General features: G+C 39.3%; 1 protein-coding gene across 1 annotated transcript in view; it reads left to right on the forward strand.

The window, feature by feature from the left end:
- Positions 1 to 2,396: 2,396 nt before the first annotated feature.
- LOC115222863 (U3 small nucleolar ribonucleoprotein protein IMP3) overlaps positions 2,397 to 20,575 on the forward strand; it is a 119,922-nt gene continuing 101,743 nt past the window's right edge. Inside the window, exons 1-2 of the mRNA XM_029793219.2 lie at positions 2,397 to 2,533; positions 13,279 to 13,386. Of these exons, the coding sequence (XP_029649079.1) occupies positions 2,397 to 2,533; positions 13,279 to 13,386 (245 nt within the window). The remainder of the gene's footprint in view (positions 2,534 to 13,278; positions 13,387 to 20,575) is intronic.

Consider the following 20,575-nt stretch of genomic DNA (forward strand, 5'->3'; position numbering starts at 1 on the left):
ATGTAAGTACATCGGTTGTCAAGCAATGGTGGGAGGACCAATTCAGTCACACAAACATATACATACATACATACATGCATACATATATACACACACACACATATATATAATATATATGATGATCTTCTTTCAGTTTCCGTCTACCAAATCCACTCACAAAGCTTTGGTCAACCCAAGGCTATAGCAGATGACATTTGTCCAAGGTGCCACATGTTGGGACTGATCCTAGAACCATGAGGCTGGTAAGCAAGCTACTTACCACACAGCCACTCCTATATATGCATGTATATAATTTGTGTGTATATATGTGTGTATATGATCTGCCAAAGTAATTTGAAAAGAATCTTTTTGCTGTGGACAGAATTTACCATAAAAAAACAACACGGAAAAAGGAAAAAAAATTCTTCAGGAAGAAAGAAAAGTTTTTTTTAAAGAGATGAATGAATTAATTTTGAAAAAAAAAAAAATGAAGTGGGCAGGTTTTTAGATGAAGCGAGATAAAAATTAAACTTAATGAAGAATAAAACTGGTAATCCAGAAACTTCTATTTTTGTAACGATTAGCCAGAAACAGATTTATTTTTGGGAAGCATCTGTAACTTCTATTTTGGTAAATACACCCAAAGTGTTCAGGCTTGAAAAATAAATAACCGTTATCGTCGTCATCGTCATCGTCTTCCTCCTCCTCCTCCTCCTCCTCATCATGATGATGATGATGATGATGATGATGATGGTGATGGTGATGGTGATGGTGGTGTTGGTGGTGGTGATGGTGATGATGATGATGATGATGGTGTTGGTGGTGTTGGTGATGATGATGATGATGATGATGATGGTGATGGTGGTGTTGGTGGTGGTGGTGGTGGTGGTGATGGTGATGATGATGATGATGATGATGATGATGTGTTTGTGATATTTCTCAACCGGTGGTTCTCATTTGCAACACCAGGGACACAAGCAGCCCTCAAGTATCCTTCTAGCAGCCCTTGACAGTCTTCCCTCTATAAATATGATAAATTTCTTTAACTGACTCGTGTTTTCCTTTTTTTTTTTTTGCTGCAGACCCCCTAAAAAAAATCCAGGATCTGGCCTGGATATTAAAAAGGTTGAGCACCACTGTTTTAGGCTCTTTTGTAAGATCGATAAGGTTGATAGAAACGTCTTTAAAATTCCTATTTGGTTTTTCATTCATTATTTTTTGTTGTTTGAACTATATATAATATGAGATAAAGAAACTTAGCAGTTTCTCGCAATATATACCATATCTAAACCAAATTTTTCCAGCGTCCCTTAAAATATTTTTGTGGGTCGCCAATTTATTATTTTGTTGCTTGGACCCCTAGAAATCTGATATGAACCTTTAAGGGCTATATCTATCCCGTTTGAGAACTACTGATCTGAAGCAAAATTTTTTCAGAGGCCCTTAAAATATTTTAGTGGGTCGCCAATTTATTATTTTGTTGCTTGGACCCCTAGAAATCTGATATGAACCTTTAAGGGCTATATCTATCCCGTTTGAGAACTACTGATCTGAAGCAAAATTTTTTCAGAGGCCCTTAAAATATTTTAGTGGGTCGCCAATTTATTATTTTGTTGCTTGGACCCCTAGAAATCTGATATGAACCTTAAGGGCTATATGGATCCCGTTTGAGAACTACTGATCTGAAGCAAAATTGTTTCAGAGTCCCTTAAAATATTTTTGTGGGTCGCCAATTTATTATTTTGTTGCTTGGACCCCTAGAAATCTGATATGAACCTTTAAGGTCTATATGGATCCTTTTTGAGAACTACTGATCTGAAGCAAAATTGTTTCAGAGGCCCTTAAAATATTTGTGTGGGTCGCCAATTTAATTATTGTCGTGTAGAGCCTAAAAATCTTATATGAACCTTTAAGGGCCATATGGACCCCGTTTGAGAACTACTGATCTGAAGCAAAATTGTTTCAGAGGCCCTTAAAATATTTTTGTGGGTCGCCAATTTATTATTTTGTCGCGTGAACCCCTAAAAATCTTATATGAACCTTTAAGGCTCATATGGACCCCGTTTCAGAACCACTGGTCTGAAGAAAATTTTTTCAGAAGCCCTTAAAATACTATTGTGGATCCCCAATTTACTATTTTGTAGTGTGGACTGCCAAAAATTTTATATGGACCCTCGTGGGCCATATAGACCTGGGTCGAGACTCACTGCTTTAAATCATCGAAGACACCAATGGAATTATTACCGAAATACCTAAGACACTGCTCAATCGGTTACTTGTATTAAGAGTTTTTACGACAGTCGCTTAGCCGAACATATATTTCCGTTTCCGATATAGTAAACTTCCTGTTAGAAGTCGCCGTGGCTTGTTTCTTTCGGTGAATGATTCGAAAGAAAGATTAATTTAACTGTTTAAACATGGTGCGAAAGCTGAAATATCATGAAAAGAAATTACTTAAGAAGGTCGACTTCATTTCTTGGGAAGTGGACGATAATTTGAAAGAAGTTAAAGTAATGAGGAGGTTCCATATTTTAAAGCGAGAAAATTTCACAAAGTAAGTTGTAAGTTTCTAAGAAGAAGAAAAACACGTGCGTTTTTTGTGTCGTCGGTCGAAAGGCACCTTGCCGTAATTATTCATTAATTCTTTTATATATATATTAATATATATATATATATATATATATATATATATATTTATTCTCTATAACATTACAAACATATATACACACACATTCGTGTTTGATAATATATTTATGCATGTTATATACACATATGCTTGTTATGAAATGTACACACACAAATAATATATATATATATATATATATATATATAGCATACATATATATATATATGTATGTATATGTATGTATATATGTATGTATATATATATGTATGTATATATGTATGTATATATGTATGTATATATATATATATATATATGTATGTATATATGTATGTATATATATATATATGTATGTATATATATATGTATGTATATATATGTATGTATGTATATATATGTATGTATATATATGTATGTATATATATGTATGTATGTTTATATATATATATATATATATGTATGTATATATATATATATATACATAAATGTGTACTTTTCATAACAAGCATATGTGTATATAACATGCATAAATATATTATCAAACACGAATGTATGTGTGTGTGTGTATATATGTTTGTAATGTTATAGAGACTAACACACACATATATAAGAAGGGAGTTGGGCTACACAAGTATGTTCCAGTCCAACTCCCTTCCTCAGTCTCCGGAAAAATTGACGTTTTTTTAATGAAATTTTCAAACAGATGTTTTCCAGATGGTACAGATTACGATTATATCGGAAATTATTGTGGGGAAAAATATTTTCGGTTAATATCTAGATCCGCACCCGGTGGAAAAAATGGAAACGCAAGTGTGTAACAGTTGTAAGGCATCGTATATTGACGTAATAAGACGGAAAAAAAGGGCGCTGACGAACATGGGTGGGCGAGGGGGGGGGGCGGGGGGGAGGGGGGTTGGGGGGGGTTTGGAAATTCCGGATCAACCTGGAATCTAAATGTTAAGAGGTGTAAGGCATCGTATATTGAAGGAATATGACGAAAAAAAAGCGCGCTGATAAACGGGGGGGGGGTGGAGGGCGCTCGGAAAATTCCCAGGATCAACCGTAGAGGATCCACGCCCAGGTGGCAAAAATGGAAAAAAATATGTGTAAGAGGTTTATCAGCGCGCTTTTTTTTCGTCATATTCCTTCAATATACGATGCCTTACACCTCTTACACATTTTAGATTCCAGGTTGATCCTGGGAATTTTCCTCCCCCCCCCTCGCCCACCCATGTTCGTCAGCGCCCTTTTTTTCCGTCTTATTACGTCAATATACGATGCCTTACAACTGTTACACACTTGCGTTTCCATTTTTTCCACCGGGTGCGGATCTAGATATTAACCATATTTTCTTTGTAGTTATACCAATAAGATAACTTCTTTATCTTTTTTACTTGTTTCAGTCAGTTGACTGCGGCCATGCTGGAGCACCGCCTTTAGTCGAGCAACTCGACCCCGGGACTTATTCTTTGTAAGCCCAGTACTTATTCTACCGGTCTCTTTTGCCGAACCGCTAAGTGACGGGGACATAAACACACCAGCATCGGTTGTCAAGCAATGCTAGGGGGACAAACACAGACACACAAACATACACGCACACACACACATATATATACAGGGTGTCCCCAAAAAATGTATACACATAGTGGTTCGGCAAAAGTGAACGATAGAATAAGTACTAGGCTTACAAAGAATAACAAATTTAGAATTATTTAAGGTGTGTATACATTTTTTTGGGACACCCTGTATATATACATATGTACGACGAACTTCTTTCAGTTTCCGTCTACCAAATCCACTCACAAGGCTTTGGTCGGCCTGAGGCTATAGTAGAAGACACTTGCCCAAGGTGCCATGCAGTGAGGCCGAACCGGGAACCATGTGGTTGGTAAGCAAGCTATTTACCACAGAGCCACTCCTGCGCCAACCTATTTATCTATCTATCTCTTGTTCTACAAAGTACAGAATAACAACACCGGTTTCATGGCACGAGAGTACCCCATACATACGTTATCCATTCCAGTGTGTATATATTTATGCATTTATAGACTTCAAAGTCAACACTGATCCCTGTTCGAATACAAGGCAACAACAAATAGTAACTAACAAACGTAACTAAAGTGTGTATATTTCTTAAACTTCATCCTGTTCGACTTAGGTTTGAAGATATTTCCGATTACAGAAGTGGGGAGCCGAAGTTTGTCGTTAAATGAAACCCTATTCATTCGTGGAAACCCTATTTTGCATGAAACTGGCTGTGGAGCTTCTATTATAGCTTCCAACCAATCAAAAAGCTTTGCGAGTGGATTTGGTAGATGGAAACTGAAAGAATCCTGGTTTGTATGTGTGTGTACTTGATGGAATAAGTACCTGGCTTAAAAAATAAGTACTGGGGTCGATTGATTCGACTACAAATTCTTCAAGGTGGTGCCCCAGCATGGCCAGTCTAATACTGAAACAAAATGAAAGGTGAAAGGAAAAAAGATCAACCACATGGTTCTGGGTTCAGTCCCACTGCGTAGCACCTTGGGCAAGTGTCTTCTATAGCCTGAAGCTAACCAAAGCCTTATGAGTGGATTTGGTACACGGAAACTGAAAGAAGCCCATCATATATATATATATATATGTATATATGTGTGTGTGTGTGTTTGTATGTCTGTTTGTCCCCCCAACATCGCTTGTTTACGTCTCCATAACTTAGTGGTTTGGCAAAAGAGACTGATAGAATAAATCCTGGGGTAAATTTGCTTGACTAAAGGCGGTGCTCCAGCATGGCTGCAGTCAGATACCTTTCGATCGTTGGGCAACATGCCATGCTTGAGGAGAACATGGTCAATGCCAGCCCTCTTGCCCTGACTGGCTCCTGTGCCAGTGGCATGTAAAAAGTACCATCCAATCATGGCTGATGTCAGTGCCGCCTGACTGGCTCCCATACCAGTGGCACGTAAAAAGCACCCACTTCACTCTCGGAGTGTTTGGAGTTAGGAAGGGTATCCAGCTGTAGAAACATTGCCAGGTCAGATTGGAGCCTGGTGCAACCATCTGGTTTGCCAGTCTCCAGTCAAACCATGCCAGCATGGAAAGCGGACGTTAAACGATGATGATGATATATATATATCTATATATATTTATATATATAAGACTTTGGTTGGGCCAAGGAGCTACATAGTGGGACTGAACTTAGAACCATGTGGTTGGGAAGCAAGCTTCTTACCACACAGCCATATATATCTGTGTGTGTGTATGTATACACTTAGATAATTTTAATGAGAAGAAATGTTAAAAAAAGTGCCTCAAGGGCAAAGAGTTTCATGCATGACTATGCATGACACTCTTAACTTTTGAGATACTCTTGTAACTTTTACTCCAATTAAAAAGTATATGGTGTGTGTGTGTGTGTACATATATATATATGTATAAGAAAAATAAGGATGAAGTTATCTGTAACTTGATACAATAAAGTGTTCCCTAAGGGTCCATTGTAGTTGAGCATCTATATGCATTTGGAACGTCTATCATAGGGCTCCAAATAGCTATAATGCTTAAACGTGCATAGGAACTTTGGTATTCACTTGCGTTTTTCCTTATTTTCCCTATATTTGTTCTGCAGCTCATGGCTGGTAATACTACTCAGTATAGTAGCTAATTAACGACTTTGCAGAAAGCCGACTGGATTATGATAATCTACATGGAGCTCTGAACACAACGGTGGTAGTTGTACATATAATTTCTACTTACATATATATATATCATCATCATCATCATTTAGTGCCTGTTTTCCCTACTGGCATGAGTTGGATGATTTGACTGGCTCCAGTTTAATTTGTTTTGGTTTCCACGGCTGGATGCCTCTCCCTAACGCCAACCACTCTGAGAGTGTAATGGGTACCTTTTATGTGTCATTGGCACTGGCTTGATGTGTCTTAAACACAGCTGATCACTGTATTGTTCCTGGCTTTGGGTACAAGAAAATACAAGAATCATAGTTAATTATGATTTTACTCAATATATTCCCCTCTTGGATTCATGCACTTATTGCAGTGGTCCTTTAGTTTTTCTGTAAAAGAACTTGGAAGGTTGGGCCTCCAACCAGGCGCTTTGCAATACCCTTAAAGCCAGGAACTCTTCAACACCCCCTTGTATGTGTGTGTGTGTGTGTGTATATATATATATATATAATACATACATACATGCATACATATATATACACATACACACACACACACAATACAGTAACAATGAAAACAGAGATTTGTACATCATCTTTTAATATCTGTTGTCCATGCTGGCATGGGTCAGACAGTTTGACCAGGGCTGGTAAACTGAAAGGCTGCACTAGACTTCAGTCTGATTTGGCATGGTTTCTATGGCTGGATGCCCTTCTTAATGCCAACCACTCTGAGAGTGCAATGGGTGCAAGTTGCGTGACACCAATATCTGCCACAACTACGATTTCACTTGGTTTGATGGGTCTTCTTCTCAAGCACAGCATATTGCCGAAGGTCTCAATCACTTGTCATTGTTTCTGTGAGACCCAATGCTCGAAAGATGGTTTTACGTGCCACCGGCACAGGTAGAAGATACACGACACTGGCATCAGCCACATTACCTCTGCGAGGCCCAGTGGTTGACAGGTGCTTATTATGTGCCACCGACATAGGTGCCAGATGTCTCTGTGAGGTCCAATGTCCAAAAGGTGCTTTTTACATGCCAGATATGCAACACTGGTATTGGCCACATTGCTTCCGTGAGGCCCAACGCTCAACAGGTGTTTTTTTAATGTGCCACCAACATGAATGCATATTTCATTATTTCTGCAGTCACAGCTTGATTTAAATTTGTCTGCATGTTTCCATTCGTAGACATCTTGCAGTAGCATCCAATTACTTTTTATTAGTCATTAGTCAATACACCTTTATTCAAGGCCCACCCAATGCACTGATGTGATCTTCATACTCATTGCTACTGTATTGGATATAACTGGCACTCTGCCGGTTATGATGACAAGGGTTCCAGTTGATCCAATCAATGGAACGGCCCATTCATGAAATTAACATGCAAGTGGCTGAGTACTCCTAACGTAGTTCTTGGGGAGATTCGGGATGACATACAATGCGACAAGGCTAACTCTTAGAGATACAGGTAGAACTCATTTTGCCAGGTGAGTAGACTGGAGCAATGTGGAATAAAGTGTCTTGTTCAAGAACATAACATGTCCCCAAGAATTGAACTTACATATTGGATAAATATTTATAATCCAGAGAAGGGGACCCAGGATCTACCCATCGGATGAAATTCATTGGGATTGCTTACCTTAAGTAATTCTAGGTTCGCATTGCAACTCAATGCAGTTAGCCTTAATCTGGATTATAACTAAGTGCTTGAATGGTACCTGCCTGGGTACAGTATCCCTATCTATCCACTTTATATATATGTATATATACTGTTGTGTCTGGGGAGAGTCATTCTCTTTTTGTGTCTTATAATTTAGCACACTCACCTATAAAATTTCCACTTATTTCCTTCTTTATTTTACCAGTGAGTCTGTTAAATTATAAGGCACTAAAAGAGAATGACTCTCTCCAGACACAACAGAATATGCTTCAACACACGAACTCACACAAAGAATCTCGAAAACCAAATCCAAAAACAATATATATATATGTGTGTATAGAGTGTTAGGTGTGGTGTACAGAGATTAAATATTGAGAAAAAAAAAGTTGTCAGAATTTTGGAAAAAAATTTTATTTCTTCATTATTATTAGTGCTTTTGTTCGTTTCTCAAACTTGTCAAATAGAATTTTGTGAATATATATATATATATATATATATATACACACACACATGATGGACTCTCCTGTTGAAGACAATGTATGAGTGTTCAGCTTTTTGCCGAACAACCTGCACAAATGATTTGTTTATAGTGATCGAATGTTTGTGCTGCTCATTAAGCTCACTCTCTCCATTAAATCAGTGTTAATGAACAGGTGCATGGTGTACAACGTGTCAGGTGTCCAAGTGATTGCAGAGCAATGTGACATGAAATGTTTTGCTCAAGAACACAACACGCTGCTTAGTCTAGGATTTGAAACCACAAACTCGCAATTGTGAGTGCAACACTCTAACCACTAGGCCATATATCCATCTGTCTATATATACACACTAATGGTGTCTTGTTTGTTTCACCAAACCTTTTTCTCTCTCTCATATATATATGTGTATGTACACACACACACACACATATAATATGAAATTAACCCCGTTACCAACCTGGCTGAAACCGGCTCTGGCTCTGAGTACAAATGTCTTGTTTCCATGAGTTTTGAATTAAAATCTTCCACCAAACCTTAGTCACAATTTATGTTCCTAACACTAGCTGAATGATGACTAAGTTATTTTACTAAATTCTTTGTTATACTTAAAGTAATTCAAAGAAACACAGAGCATCTCAAAATAAATACAGTAACGAAGGGGTTAATCAAATGCAACATGCATTGCTGTCTCCTATAATAATTATTATATTTTGGTTAATACATATATACACACACTGATGCAAACAAGAAAATGTGAAATTAACATTGTCCGACAACACCTCCATATAAAAGTGATTCTTGCCAGCAGTTAGAGAGGATGAGGAGGAGATGTGGGAGTTGATGATGATGGTGGTGGTGGAAGTTGTTGTAGCTTTTCTGTGGGTGTTGTTATCTTGGGAAAAATATTCTTTAAAAAGCTTCGAGGGGGGGGAAAGAAAGGAGAAAGAGAAACATTATCTAACAGTGAGCACCTGGAGGAAGAAGAAGAAGAAGGAGGACTTGTTGCGGAATGGTGCAGCACTTGTTTCCACAAATGTCGACACCTGAAACCGAATATTCCAAGAGATTTTCGGTAATGGAAATTAATGAAAGATAAATATATTTGAAATAACTGAGAGGGGAACCAGAGAAACACGAGACGGATTAGTCGGATGTTGTTGTTGTTAAGATTAATAATATTGCTGTTGCTATTATTACTGTATATTTTTTTTAATCATCATCATTATTATTGTTAGTATTATTGTTGTTGTTGTTATGCTACAAAGATAATAACTTTGAGACTGATATAAAAGGATTAGGTTTTATTGTAAACAGGAACGAAGAAAGACACAGATTACTGATATGGTGTGTATATATTGCATTAGGTAATGTGTGTGTGTGTATATATCTACACACACACATGCATATATCATCATCATCGTTTAACGTCCGTTTTCCATGCTGGCATGGGTTGGACAGTTTGGCTGTGGACTGGCAAGCCAGAAGACTGCACCAGGCTCCTATCTGATCTGGCAAGATTTCTACAGCTGGATGCCCTTCCTAACACCAACCACTCCGAGAGTGTAGTGGGTGATTTTTTATGTGCCACCAGCATGGGAGCCAGTTAGGCGGTCCTTGCATTGGCCATGTTTGGATGGTGCTTTTTACATTCCACTGGCACAGGAGCAGGTCTGGGGGCACTGGCATTGGCTGTGTTTGGATAGAGCTTTTTATATGTCACCGGCAAGGCAGCCCTAGTATCGACCCTGTTTGGATGGTGCTTTTCTTATATATAGATATATATACATGTAAAAGCACCATGCGTTCGTGTCCGTTGCCAGCCTCGCCTGGCCCCCGTGCCGGTGGCACGTAAAAGCACCATCCGCTCGCGTCCGTTGCCAGCCTCGCTTGGCCCCCGTGCCGGTGGCACGTAAAAGCACCATCCGTTCGTGGCCGTTTGCCAGCTCCGTCTGGCACCTGTGCGGGTGGCACATAAAAAGCACCCACTACACTCACGGAGTGGTTGGCGTTAGGAAGGGCATCCAGCCGTAGAAACACTGCCAGATCTGACTGGGCCTGATGTGGCCTTCCGGCTTCACAGACCCCAGTTGAACCGTTCAACCCATGCTAGCATGGAAAACAGACGCTAAATGATGATGATGACACACACACACACAGGACACGCACATACATATATATGTAAATATAGTTGTAAGTGGAGGTATAGATGTATGGATTCCGAGTCTGTTTTGTTATCACTTTGTGTGTGTGTGTTATTGTTATAATGTGAGATCCTTGTCCACTTCATATGTAATTGTTGGCACTGTAATATTCTAATATGTTGTGGGGCTATTGTGTGTCTTATCGTTGATTCATCAATTGTGCCATCACTGTTAGCTCCACAAGACACTGACTTTGAAACATCTTCCTCATCAGTAACTCAAACTTGTATATATATCATCTAAGTGAGACTGACTACAACTGAGAACTCGTACAACGACTCTACTACCACTGACTCCCTACAACGACTGACTGTCTGATTTTGTAGTGGCTGGGTCATTCTGCCCTTCACATGAAAGCATTGAACTATCATACAAGCAATAATGTTAGTTGAGATTCCTTGCCAACCTGTCATCCACAATCTCTGCTTTCAGAGACAAGTTGTATAAAAAACAAATCCTTTACTTGGAAAAACAGGTGAGGGTTAGTGACAGGAAGGACATCCAGTTGTGAAATAGTACCCCTCATTGAATAATTAATAATTCCGAGGTTCTGCTTACTAGTAAACATATGTAGCCTGGATTTTACCTGCTCCGTTCCCTAAATTTGGATTTTTATTTGCATATGAATATATACATACAGATATTTTAATGTTTCGTTTTGGCATACTTATTATACTAATAACCTGTCATTAGAACTCAATATATATATATATATATCCCTCAGAATAAAGTGTTAGTTGGGTATAGAGTGTAATATGAGATTAAATAAATGACAAAGGAACTGGAAATTAGGCACAAGGTTTCATTAGCTTAGTTTCTGCTATAAAATGTTGTGCATTGCACACTGCATCTTGTAGCAGAAACAGCTGTAAGCTAATGGAATGCATTGTATAATTTCCTGTTGGCTGTCGTTTATTTAATTACACACACACGTTACTTGCTGACCTCCCTGCTGTGTGTGCCACATAAAAAGCACCCAATAGACTCTATAAAGTGGCTGTTGTTAGGAAGAGCATTCATCCATAGAAACTGTGCCAAAGCATACAGCAGGGATTGGTGCAGTTGCTGAGAATCTGTCCAACCCATGCCAGTATGGTAAACAGGCATCGAAAAGTGATGATGATGTCGGTAATTGTGTGGGTGGGTGTGTGTTTGTGTCTCCTTTTTACCTTACTTCATCATCATCGTCATTGTTTAACATCTGCCTTCCATGCTGGCATGGGTTGGACTGTTTGACAGGAGCTGGCCAGGCAGCAGGCTGTACCATGTTTCTGTATCTGTTTTGGCAGAGTTTTTATGGTTTGATGCCCTTCCTAACACCAACCACCACTGCAGAGTGGACTGATTGCTTTTTACTTAGGGCCAGCACAGGTGAGGTTAGTTTTAGCATAGTTTTTACAGCTGGATGCCCTTCCAAATGCCAACCACTTCACAGTGTGGACTGGATGCTTATTTACATGGCACCAGCACTGGCAGGGTCACCAAATAACCTGCAAGGCAAGGAATCTTTGAGAGGGGAGGGGGCATTGGAGGAGGTGGTCTTGTGCCAGATGAAACAAAAACAGGTGTTTTGCTGTGGAGGAGGTACATGGTTACCTGACCAGTTGTAAATGAATGGCATTGTTCTGTGGGGAAAATGCCTGATAACTGAGAGATTGTCTGTGTCCCTACCCCCACTATTGCTTGACAGCCGGTGTAGGTTTGTTTACGCTTTCCGTAACTTAGCAGTTAGGCAAAAGAGATTGATAGAATAAGTAACAGATTTAATTTTTTAAAAATTAGTACTGGAGTTCATTTGTTTCACTTACACTCTTCGGATCTTTTCGGTTTGAACGGCAGTTTTTAACATAATTTCTTGGTAGCTAAGAAATTTTAAACTTCGTATACTGGTAGAATGTGTTTATAAAACAGCTTTTTCTCTTGGCTTTACTGAGAAAATTCTATAGTTTGTAAGATATTTGTTGTTTTTTTTTCTTCATTTTCTGCAATTTCAACCAATCACTGACGTCTATTGAGCTAAAAATCATTCTGTGCCGTATGAATATGTCCCTCGTTTAAGAAACAGATTGGGTTTATTTACATTTGTGAAGAAAAAAAGATACCCTTCCCCCTAACCCTAACTAACCCTCACCCTAAAACAGATTGAAATGCAATAGATCGATATTAGGGTCATAATTATGGGTGAGAATTTCATATGACACCGCTAGAAAAAACTGCTGTTCAAACGGAAAAGATCCCACTCTTCTAATTTTATTTCATTTTCAAACTTTATCAAAATATTAAATATCTGAGATGAACTGTTGTTAAAAAGATAACAAATGATGTAATGTGCTGCCAACCTCAAGTTCAGACGAAGTGTGAGTGTATGCATGTATGTTTGACCTCGTGGTTTTAGTTTCAGTGCCCCAGTATGGCTGCTATCCAATGACTGAAACCAGTGAAAGGTTAAAACATAGAGACAGTGCATTTCACCACAAATTCAGTAAAACGAAAGAGTTAATTTCATTCGGTGTGTTTGCCATATCGTGTGCATTAGCACTTAATTCACATAGTTCAGTGCATAGTTGTTAAACAACACGGTGCAACCGATGGGTTAACATGTAATTTATTTTCGTCTGTAGTTTCTTAACAGCTCTCATGTTGCTTCAAATTTATTTATCAGGTATAAAGGTTTATCGCGTGACATCCGAGAACTGGCAAGGAAAATCAAGGAACTTGATCCGAAAGATGGGTATCGTGCAGAAGCAACATCCAGATTATTAGAAAAATTGTGAGTTCTTTTAATTATTTTTCTTGGTTTTATTTATCATTTCTTAAATATTTTTTGTGTTTCTAATTTTATTTCATTTTCAAACTTTATCAAAATATTAAATGTCTGAGATGAACTGTTGTTAAAAAAGATAATAAATAACGCTGTGTGCTGTTAGCCTCAAGTTCTGACTGTGTGAGTGTATGCATGTTTAAGCCTTATGGTCTTGGTTTCAATCCCCAGGTTGAGCTGTGAATTGCGCTCTTCAGCAAAACAGCATACTAGTCCACTTGACTAAAAATGAGTCCCAGCTACAGCCAAAGAATTAACCCTGCAGTGGACCGGTGTCCTCTTCACATGATATGGGGAACATATTGTACTCTTTGTTGCTTATCATTATTGTCATTGCTTTAACGTCTGCTTTTCCGTGCTTTTGGAGGAGGGGATAGTTGATTACATTGAGCCTTAGTGCATAACTGGTACTTATTTTATCAAACCTGAAAGGATGAAAGGCAAAGTTAACCTACCTTGGCAGAAGTTTAATTTGGAATGTAAGTTATATAAAAGAGGTGAAAAACAAAGTTGTCCTTGATGGAGTTTGAACTGAGAATGCAAGGAACTACAAGAAATTTTACTCCTCATTTTCTCTGTGTTTGCTGATTCTGCCCAAAGTCTAAGAAGAAGAAAAAAAGACATATGAGATGAAACCAAGGCAGTGACCGATCCTAGAACAACATCACCAACATTACAATCCTTTTGTTTTTCTCTCTACATTCCCACCTCCAACACCACCACCACCACCGTCATAAGTTTAGATTCTCAGCTCCCTTCCATTTCCCTGTACATCAGGCTGTGCCCTGGACCTGCTAAAGGTTGTCGGCATCTTCCAGACAGCACCAGGACTAATTGGTGTGGAGAAAATCTGTCTCCCCCCCCCCGTATATTTTGTGGCATTGCAATAACAGCTCTAACCCCCCCCCACCAGCATCATCATCGTCACCTTCATCAGAACTAGCCTCCTAACCTACCCCATCCCTACAACCATATCTGTTTCAATGGTGGTGGTAGTGGGAGGACATCGCACCACCACCACCAATGTAATTGGCTCACCTTTATCACAACTAACCTCCTAACATGCCCACCCCCACCACTAACAATGCGGGGGGGGGAGTTGTCCCCCCCTCTCCATCACCACAACAAATCTCCATCACTGTCACTAAGGCCAATACAACTAACATCACCCACCTTCAGAATACACCTCCTAACATGCCCATCACTATTATAACTATTACAGCTATCCCCCCAACCCCACAGTCTGTACAGTTGACCTTATCCCCATCACTGTCTCCACTATAACCAATATAACTATTATAATCACCATGAACCTCCTAACATGCCCACCTCCTACCATTACAACTATTACATCTAGTCCCACTGTTATTTCTGCTGCTACAGCCTATACAATTGACCAATGTCCATATCACTGCTTCCACTACAGCCAGTACACCTGGACCCTCCACTGCCACCACCAACACCACTACAAACCTTACTGTTGACCCTCCACCATGTCACAACCAGCCTCCACCACCACCACCATGTGTTGAACTGGGGCCTACCATATCCTCAGCACCATCATCATCATTGACACTACACACTGTAGAACTGACCCCACCACCACCACCACCACTACCATTATACTTAAAAGAACCATTTGTCTTTGTGTGTGTGTGTGATGGAAGAAAGGTCAGTCCTGTTAAAGATTTGTTGACATTACTTTTGTTTTTCCTCTCACTCCCCTATTTACACCTTGTCTGTGTGTTTGTGTAGGTTAGGAAGGTATGTGTGTGTATGTGCATACACACACACACACACACACATATATATATTTATATAGTGTGTGTGTGTATATTTTGAATTGTAAATGTTAAAACTATTTGCTGTTCATAAATGTGTGAAATGTGTCAAGTTGTCACCTTCTCACCACCACCACCACCATTTCACCCATTACTATTGCCTGTTGTGTCCTCATCAGTATTGTCATGATCATTACTAACACCACAATTGTCATCACACACACACAAACACATTTGTAGGTTCAGGCATGGCTGTGTGGTAAGAAGTTTGCTTTTCAACCATGTAGTTCCTTGTTCGGTTCAGGGCTGTGAAGTCAGAGTCATGGAGTTGGAGTCAGAAACAATTAAGGAGTAGTAGCTGGATTTGGAGTCGGTGAAACTATATCGACTCTGATTCCGACTCACAGTGTCTTTCTTCTTTCATATAAACCAGTTATAACATATAGGCCGACTCAAAGTACAAGCGTAAGCTTTATGAAATATGTAGACCATAATCACTTAATTACATAAAAAGGAGTCGGAGTCAGAGGTGCCAATAGTAGAGGAGTCGGAGTCGAAGTTTTTTGTTTTGACTCCATGGACCTGGTTCAGACCCACTGTGTGGCACCTTAGGCAAGTGTCTGTGTCTTCTACTATAACCCTGGGCTGACCCAAACCCTGTGAGTAGATTTGGTAGACAGAAATTCAAAGAACCCCATATTACATATATACACACATATATATGCGTGTGTGTGTGTGTGTGGATTTGTGTCGCGTTGTCTTGACTCTGGGTGATGGTTGTAAGATGAATTTCACTGTTGTATGTGGAAATATTACCTTGCATGGAAATAGGCGAGGGTTGGCAACAGGAAGGGCATCCAGCTGCAGAATTATCAGCCTCAACGAATGCATGCAGGCAGGATAAGTTAGAATTATAATAACGATGATAATGGTGATGTTTTTCCGTTCACAATCTTTTTCCGCTTCCTTTATACCAGAGATTAAAGAATTAATCCCAGCTATCTTTTGTCTTTCATTCCTGTAATACAATCATAATAAGATATGATGTATGATAGTATGGGTATGTGTGCATGTGGATGTATGGGTGTGTGTGTGTGTTGGGGAGAGGTTATATTAATGAGAAAAACTAATTTCCTTCTTTTGTTATTTGCTTAATTATTTAGTTGTTTGTGTTTTTTTTAAAAAATAAAAAAAACGTTCTTCATTTTAGAGATTAGAATAATTTTTCTCTTGATTCTTCTTTCAGTCTTGTTTTCTGTTTTTTTGGGTCATAATCAAGAGCATCATCATCACCATCATCATCATCATCATCAACATCATCATCTTTCACCTTTTGTTTCCCCTTTTCTTCGATACCACTCCACCTGTACAACAAATAGCAGTGTGGCAGCAAACATACATACATACATACATACATATTGACACACATAGAGGCACACACAGACAGATGCATGCACAGGCATACACATACATATACATGTGCCACATATAAACACAGGCACTTGTACACACACCACACACACACATCTACAGACTCACACACCACACACACACACATTTACAGACTCACACATACACATCTACAGACTCACACACTACACACACACACACACACACATCTACAGACTCACACACCACATACACACACACATCTACTAACTCACACACACATCTACAGACTCACACACTGCATACAACACATTTTTGTCATCTCCTGTCTGTATTTCCTGCTGTTGTTCACTGGAAATGGAATTTGGGAATTGTCAGGGTTTTGAAATGCTTCTCATCCGTTTGTCAATAGCGAACAGATTCAGATGAGAAAAAAGGACCTACATTTCATGATAATTCATTCCATCTGCCTTTTTTTAATCTTTTGCTTACCGTATTTCCACATTGAAACACACTGTCTTTGTTTTAAATTAATTTTGAAAATAATGGAGAGGTTAGGCTAGAGTGTGTGCCACCTGGGGCAGCCCTTTCATTTGCCTCCCCCAGTGACCCTTCCATTTACTGGCCCCGACCCCAACAAAAAACATATTGCCTACAACAGACCCAAAAGTGGTGCCTCATTAAAAGTGCTGCTTGGGACCCACCCCACTGCCCAAGCATGCTAGTGGTTAGACACAAGCATGGCTGTGTGGTAAGAAGCTCACTTCAAAACCAAATGGCTTTGGGTTCAGTCCCACCATGTGGCACCTTGGGCAAGTGTCTTCTAATTATGGGCTGTATGTAGTAGCCCCAGGCTGACTGGTACCTTGTGAGTCAGTCTGCAGAATGGAAACTGTTGTGTGTGTATTTATATATGACTGAAACAAATAAAAGAGTATATATGTATGCTTTTATTATTGTTGGCCCTTGAGTCATTCTAACTTCTGCTGAATAATAATAATAATAATAATAATAATAATAAAATATACACATACATATTGTGTGTGTGGTGGGAGAGACAGGGTACAAACCATTATCTTTTGGTTGGTTTTTCTAGTATCTTTACTTTATTCACTCAGTCATTTTTGTTGCCATGCCAACTAATTAATGTATTAATTAGAATAAGTTATTCAGGGCAAGGTGGTGGTGGTGGGGGGGCTCAGCAGGAAGTGTACAAAGTAACTAAAACTGTAAGCATGTCCTTGCAGGCACACCCCACCTCACTCTCTCACACATGCGCACGTGTGTGCACATAGGCATGCATACGCATTCGTTTAGACTAATAGGTACAGACCGTCGTACACGCACACACAAACAGAGACAAAGCACCCGACTGCAGACGTGCACATAGTTTTATATACGCAGAGAATTAGCCTCGGGTCGTGTCTTGTGATAACTGGAGTGGGTGGATGGATGGGTGACTTGTGGTGATTATCTTTGTTAGACGAAAGAGATCTCGGAAAACAAAACAGACACGATGATGATGGTGGTGGTGGTGATGATGATTTTTTTGAGATCAACAATAACGAAGGCACAATAATGTATAAGAAGGACAGTTTCAAATTCTGTCAAGGTCAGATTTGCCTTTCATCTTTTCAGGGTTGATAAAATAAGTACCAGTTGTGAACTGGGGTTGATGTAACTGAGTTACCATCTATCCCAAAATTGCTGGCCTTGTGCCGAAATTCGAAACTAATATTTAGAGAACAATTTCAAATCCTGCCAAGGTCAACTTTGCCGTTCATTGTTTTGGGGTTGATAAAATAAGTGCTAGACAAACACTCACTCTCTGTTATAGGTACAAGGTCTGAAATTCTAGGGGAGGGAGCTAGTTGATTACATTGACCCCTTTCCCCCAGTTGTTAACTGGTACCTATTCCATTGACCCTGAAAGAATGAAAGGCAAAGTCTGCTTTGGTAGAATTTGAACTCAGAGCATAAAGATGGACGAAAAGCTGCTAAGTATTTCATCCAAGATGCTAATTATTTTGCCAGCTCATTGCCTTTATAATAATGATAATGATCCTTTCTACTAAAGGCACAATACCTGAGATTCTAGGGGAAGGGGTCTAGTCAATAAATCAACCCCAGTGTATAACTGGTACTTATTTCATCAACCCTCAAAGGATGAAACACAAAGTCAACCTCAGCGGAATTTGAACTCAGAATGTGCAGACAGATGAGATGCCGCTCAGCATTTTGCCTGGCATGCTGACGATTCCATCAGCTTGCCCCCTTTAATAATGATAATGATGATGACGATCTGTACAAACAAAGAAAAATTAGAAATTGAGATACAGGCACAGGCATGGCAGTGTGGTTAAGAAAACTACTTTGCAATCCTGTGGGATTTTGGGTTCAGTCCCACTACATGGCATCTTGAGCAAGTGTCTTCTTTAGCCCTGAGCTGTTCAGTGCTTTGTGAGTCGTGTTGATGGATGGAAACTATGCAGAAGCCTGTTTGGTATATGTGTATATCTTAGTTGTTTGTCTTTCGTTTCTTGACAACAACCAGTATTAATTTCTTTATACCCCTGTAACAATAACAGCAAATTAGACAAAGAGAATAAATACCAAACTTTAAAAAAAAAAAAAAGGAGCAAGAAATACCGGAGATGAATCTGATCAACTAAAGCCCTACAAGAGAATGCCCCAGCATGGCCACAGTCAAATGACGGAAACCATCAAAACGATAAACACACATGACACACATTTCTATATGAAAGGGAACTTATGTAATCCTTGAGTGATGGTGGCGGAGTGGAGTGGAGGCAGGGAGGATGCTTGCCCTTCATCTTCTTCACCTGCATCTCTCTAAGCCCCACCCCTCCCCCACCTCATACACTCTCCACTTCAACAATAAACCTACTTTATCTCACCCTTCAAACCCTACTCTCCTCCTACACTACCTCAGCCCCCTCTCTTGGTTTTGTGGGTAAACATTTTTTCTTCTCTTCTTAGATTTTTGTTGCTGCTGTTCTTTTTTGTTATGCAGCAGCAGCAGCAGTTGTTGTTGTTGTTTTTGTTGTTGCAGGTCTTACTCTGTCAAATGCAAAGCTTATTCATTCCCTTTTGTTTTGAATTAATCATAACATTATTCCACAATTTGATATTTCTTGGTCAGTGTCCATGTTTCACTGCCAGCTGTGTGGTAAGTAGCTTGCTTACCAGCCACATGGTTCTGGGTTCAGTTCCACTGTGTGGCACCTTGGGCAAGTGTCTTCTATAGCCTCAGGCCGACCAAATCCTTGTGAGTGGATTTGGTAGATGGAAACTGAAAGAAGCCCATCATGTGTGAAAAGATGAGAGGCAAAGTCAACCATGGAATTTGAACTCAGAATGTAAAGCCAGATGAAATACCTATTTCTTTATTACCCACAAGGGGCTAAACACAGAAGGGACAAACAAGGACAGACAAACGGATTAAGTTGATTATATCGACCCCAGTGCGTAACTGGTACTTACTTAATCAACCCCGAAAGGATGAAAGGCAAAGTCGACCTCCGCGGAATTTGAACTCAGAATGTAAAGTCAGACGAAATACCGCTAAGCATTTTGCGCGGCGTGTTAACGTTTCTGCCACCCCACCGACAGATGAAATACCGCTAAGCATTTCACCCAGCTCACTGCCTTAATCCTTTCATTACCAACCCAGCTGGAACCAGCTCTGGCACTGAGTACAAATGTCTTGTTCTCAAAAGTTCTGAATTAAAATCTTCCACCAAACCTTAGTCACAATTTATGTTCCTAACACCAGCTTAATGACAACTAAATTATTTTACTAAATTCTTTGTTATATTTAAAATTAATTGAAAGAAACAAAGAGCATCTCAACAGAAATATGGTAACAAAAGGGTTAATAATAATTTGAGATTTTAATGATGTGATTGTATATTTTTAGACTGACAATGTAGGGTAGGTGTGAGAGG

Source organism: Octopus sinensis, linkage group LG21 (genome assembly GCF_006345805.1).
Source record: "Octopus sinensis linkage group LG21, ASM634580v1, whole genome shotgun sequence".
Taxonomy (NCBI): Eukaryota; Metazoa; Mollusca; class Cephalopoda; order Octopoda; family Octopodidae; genus Octopus; species Octopus sinensis.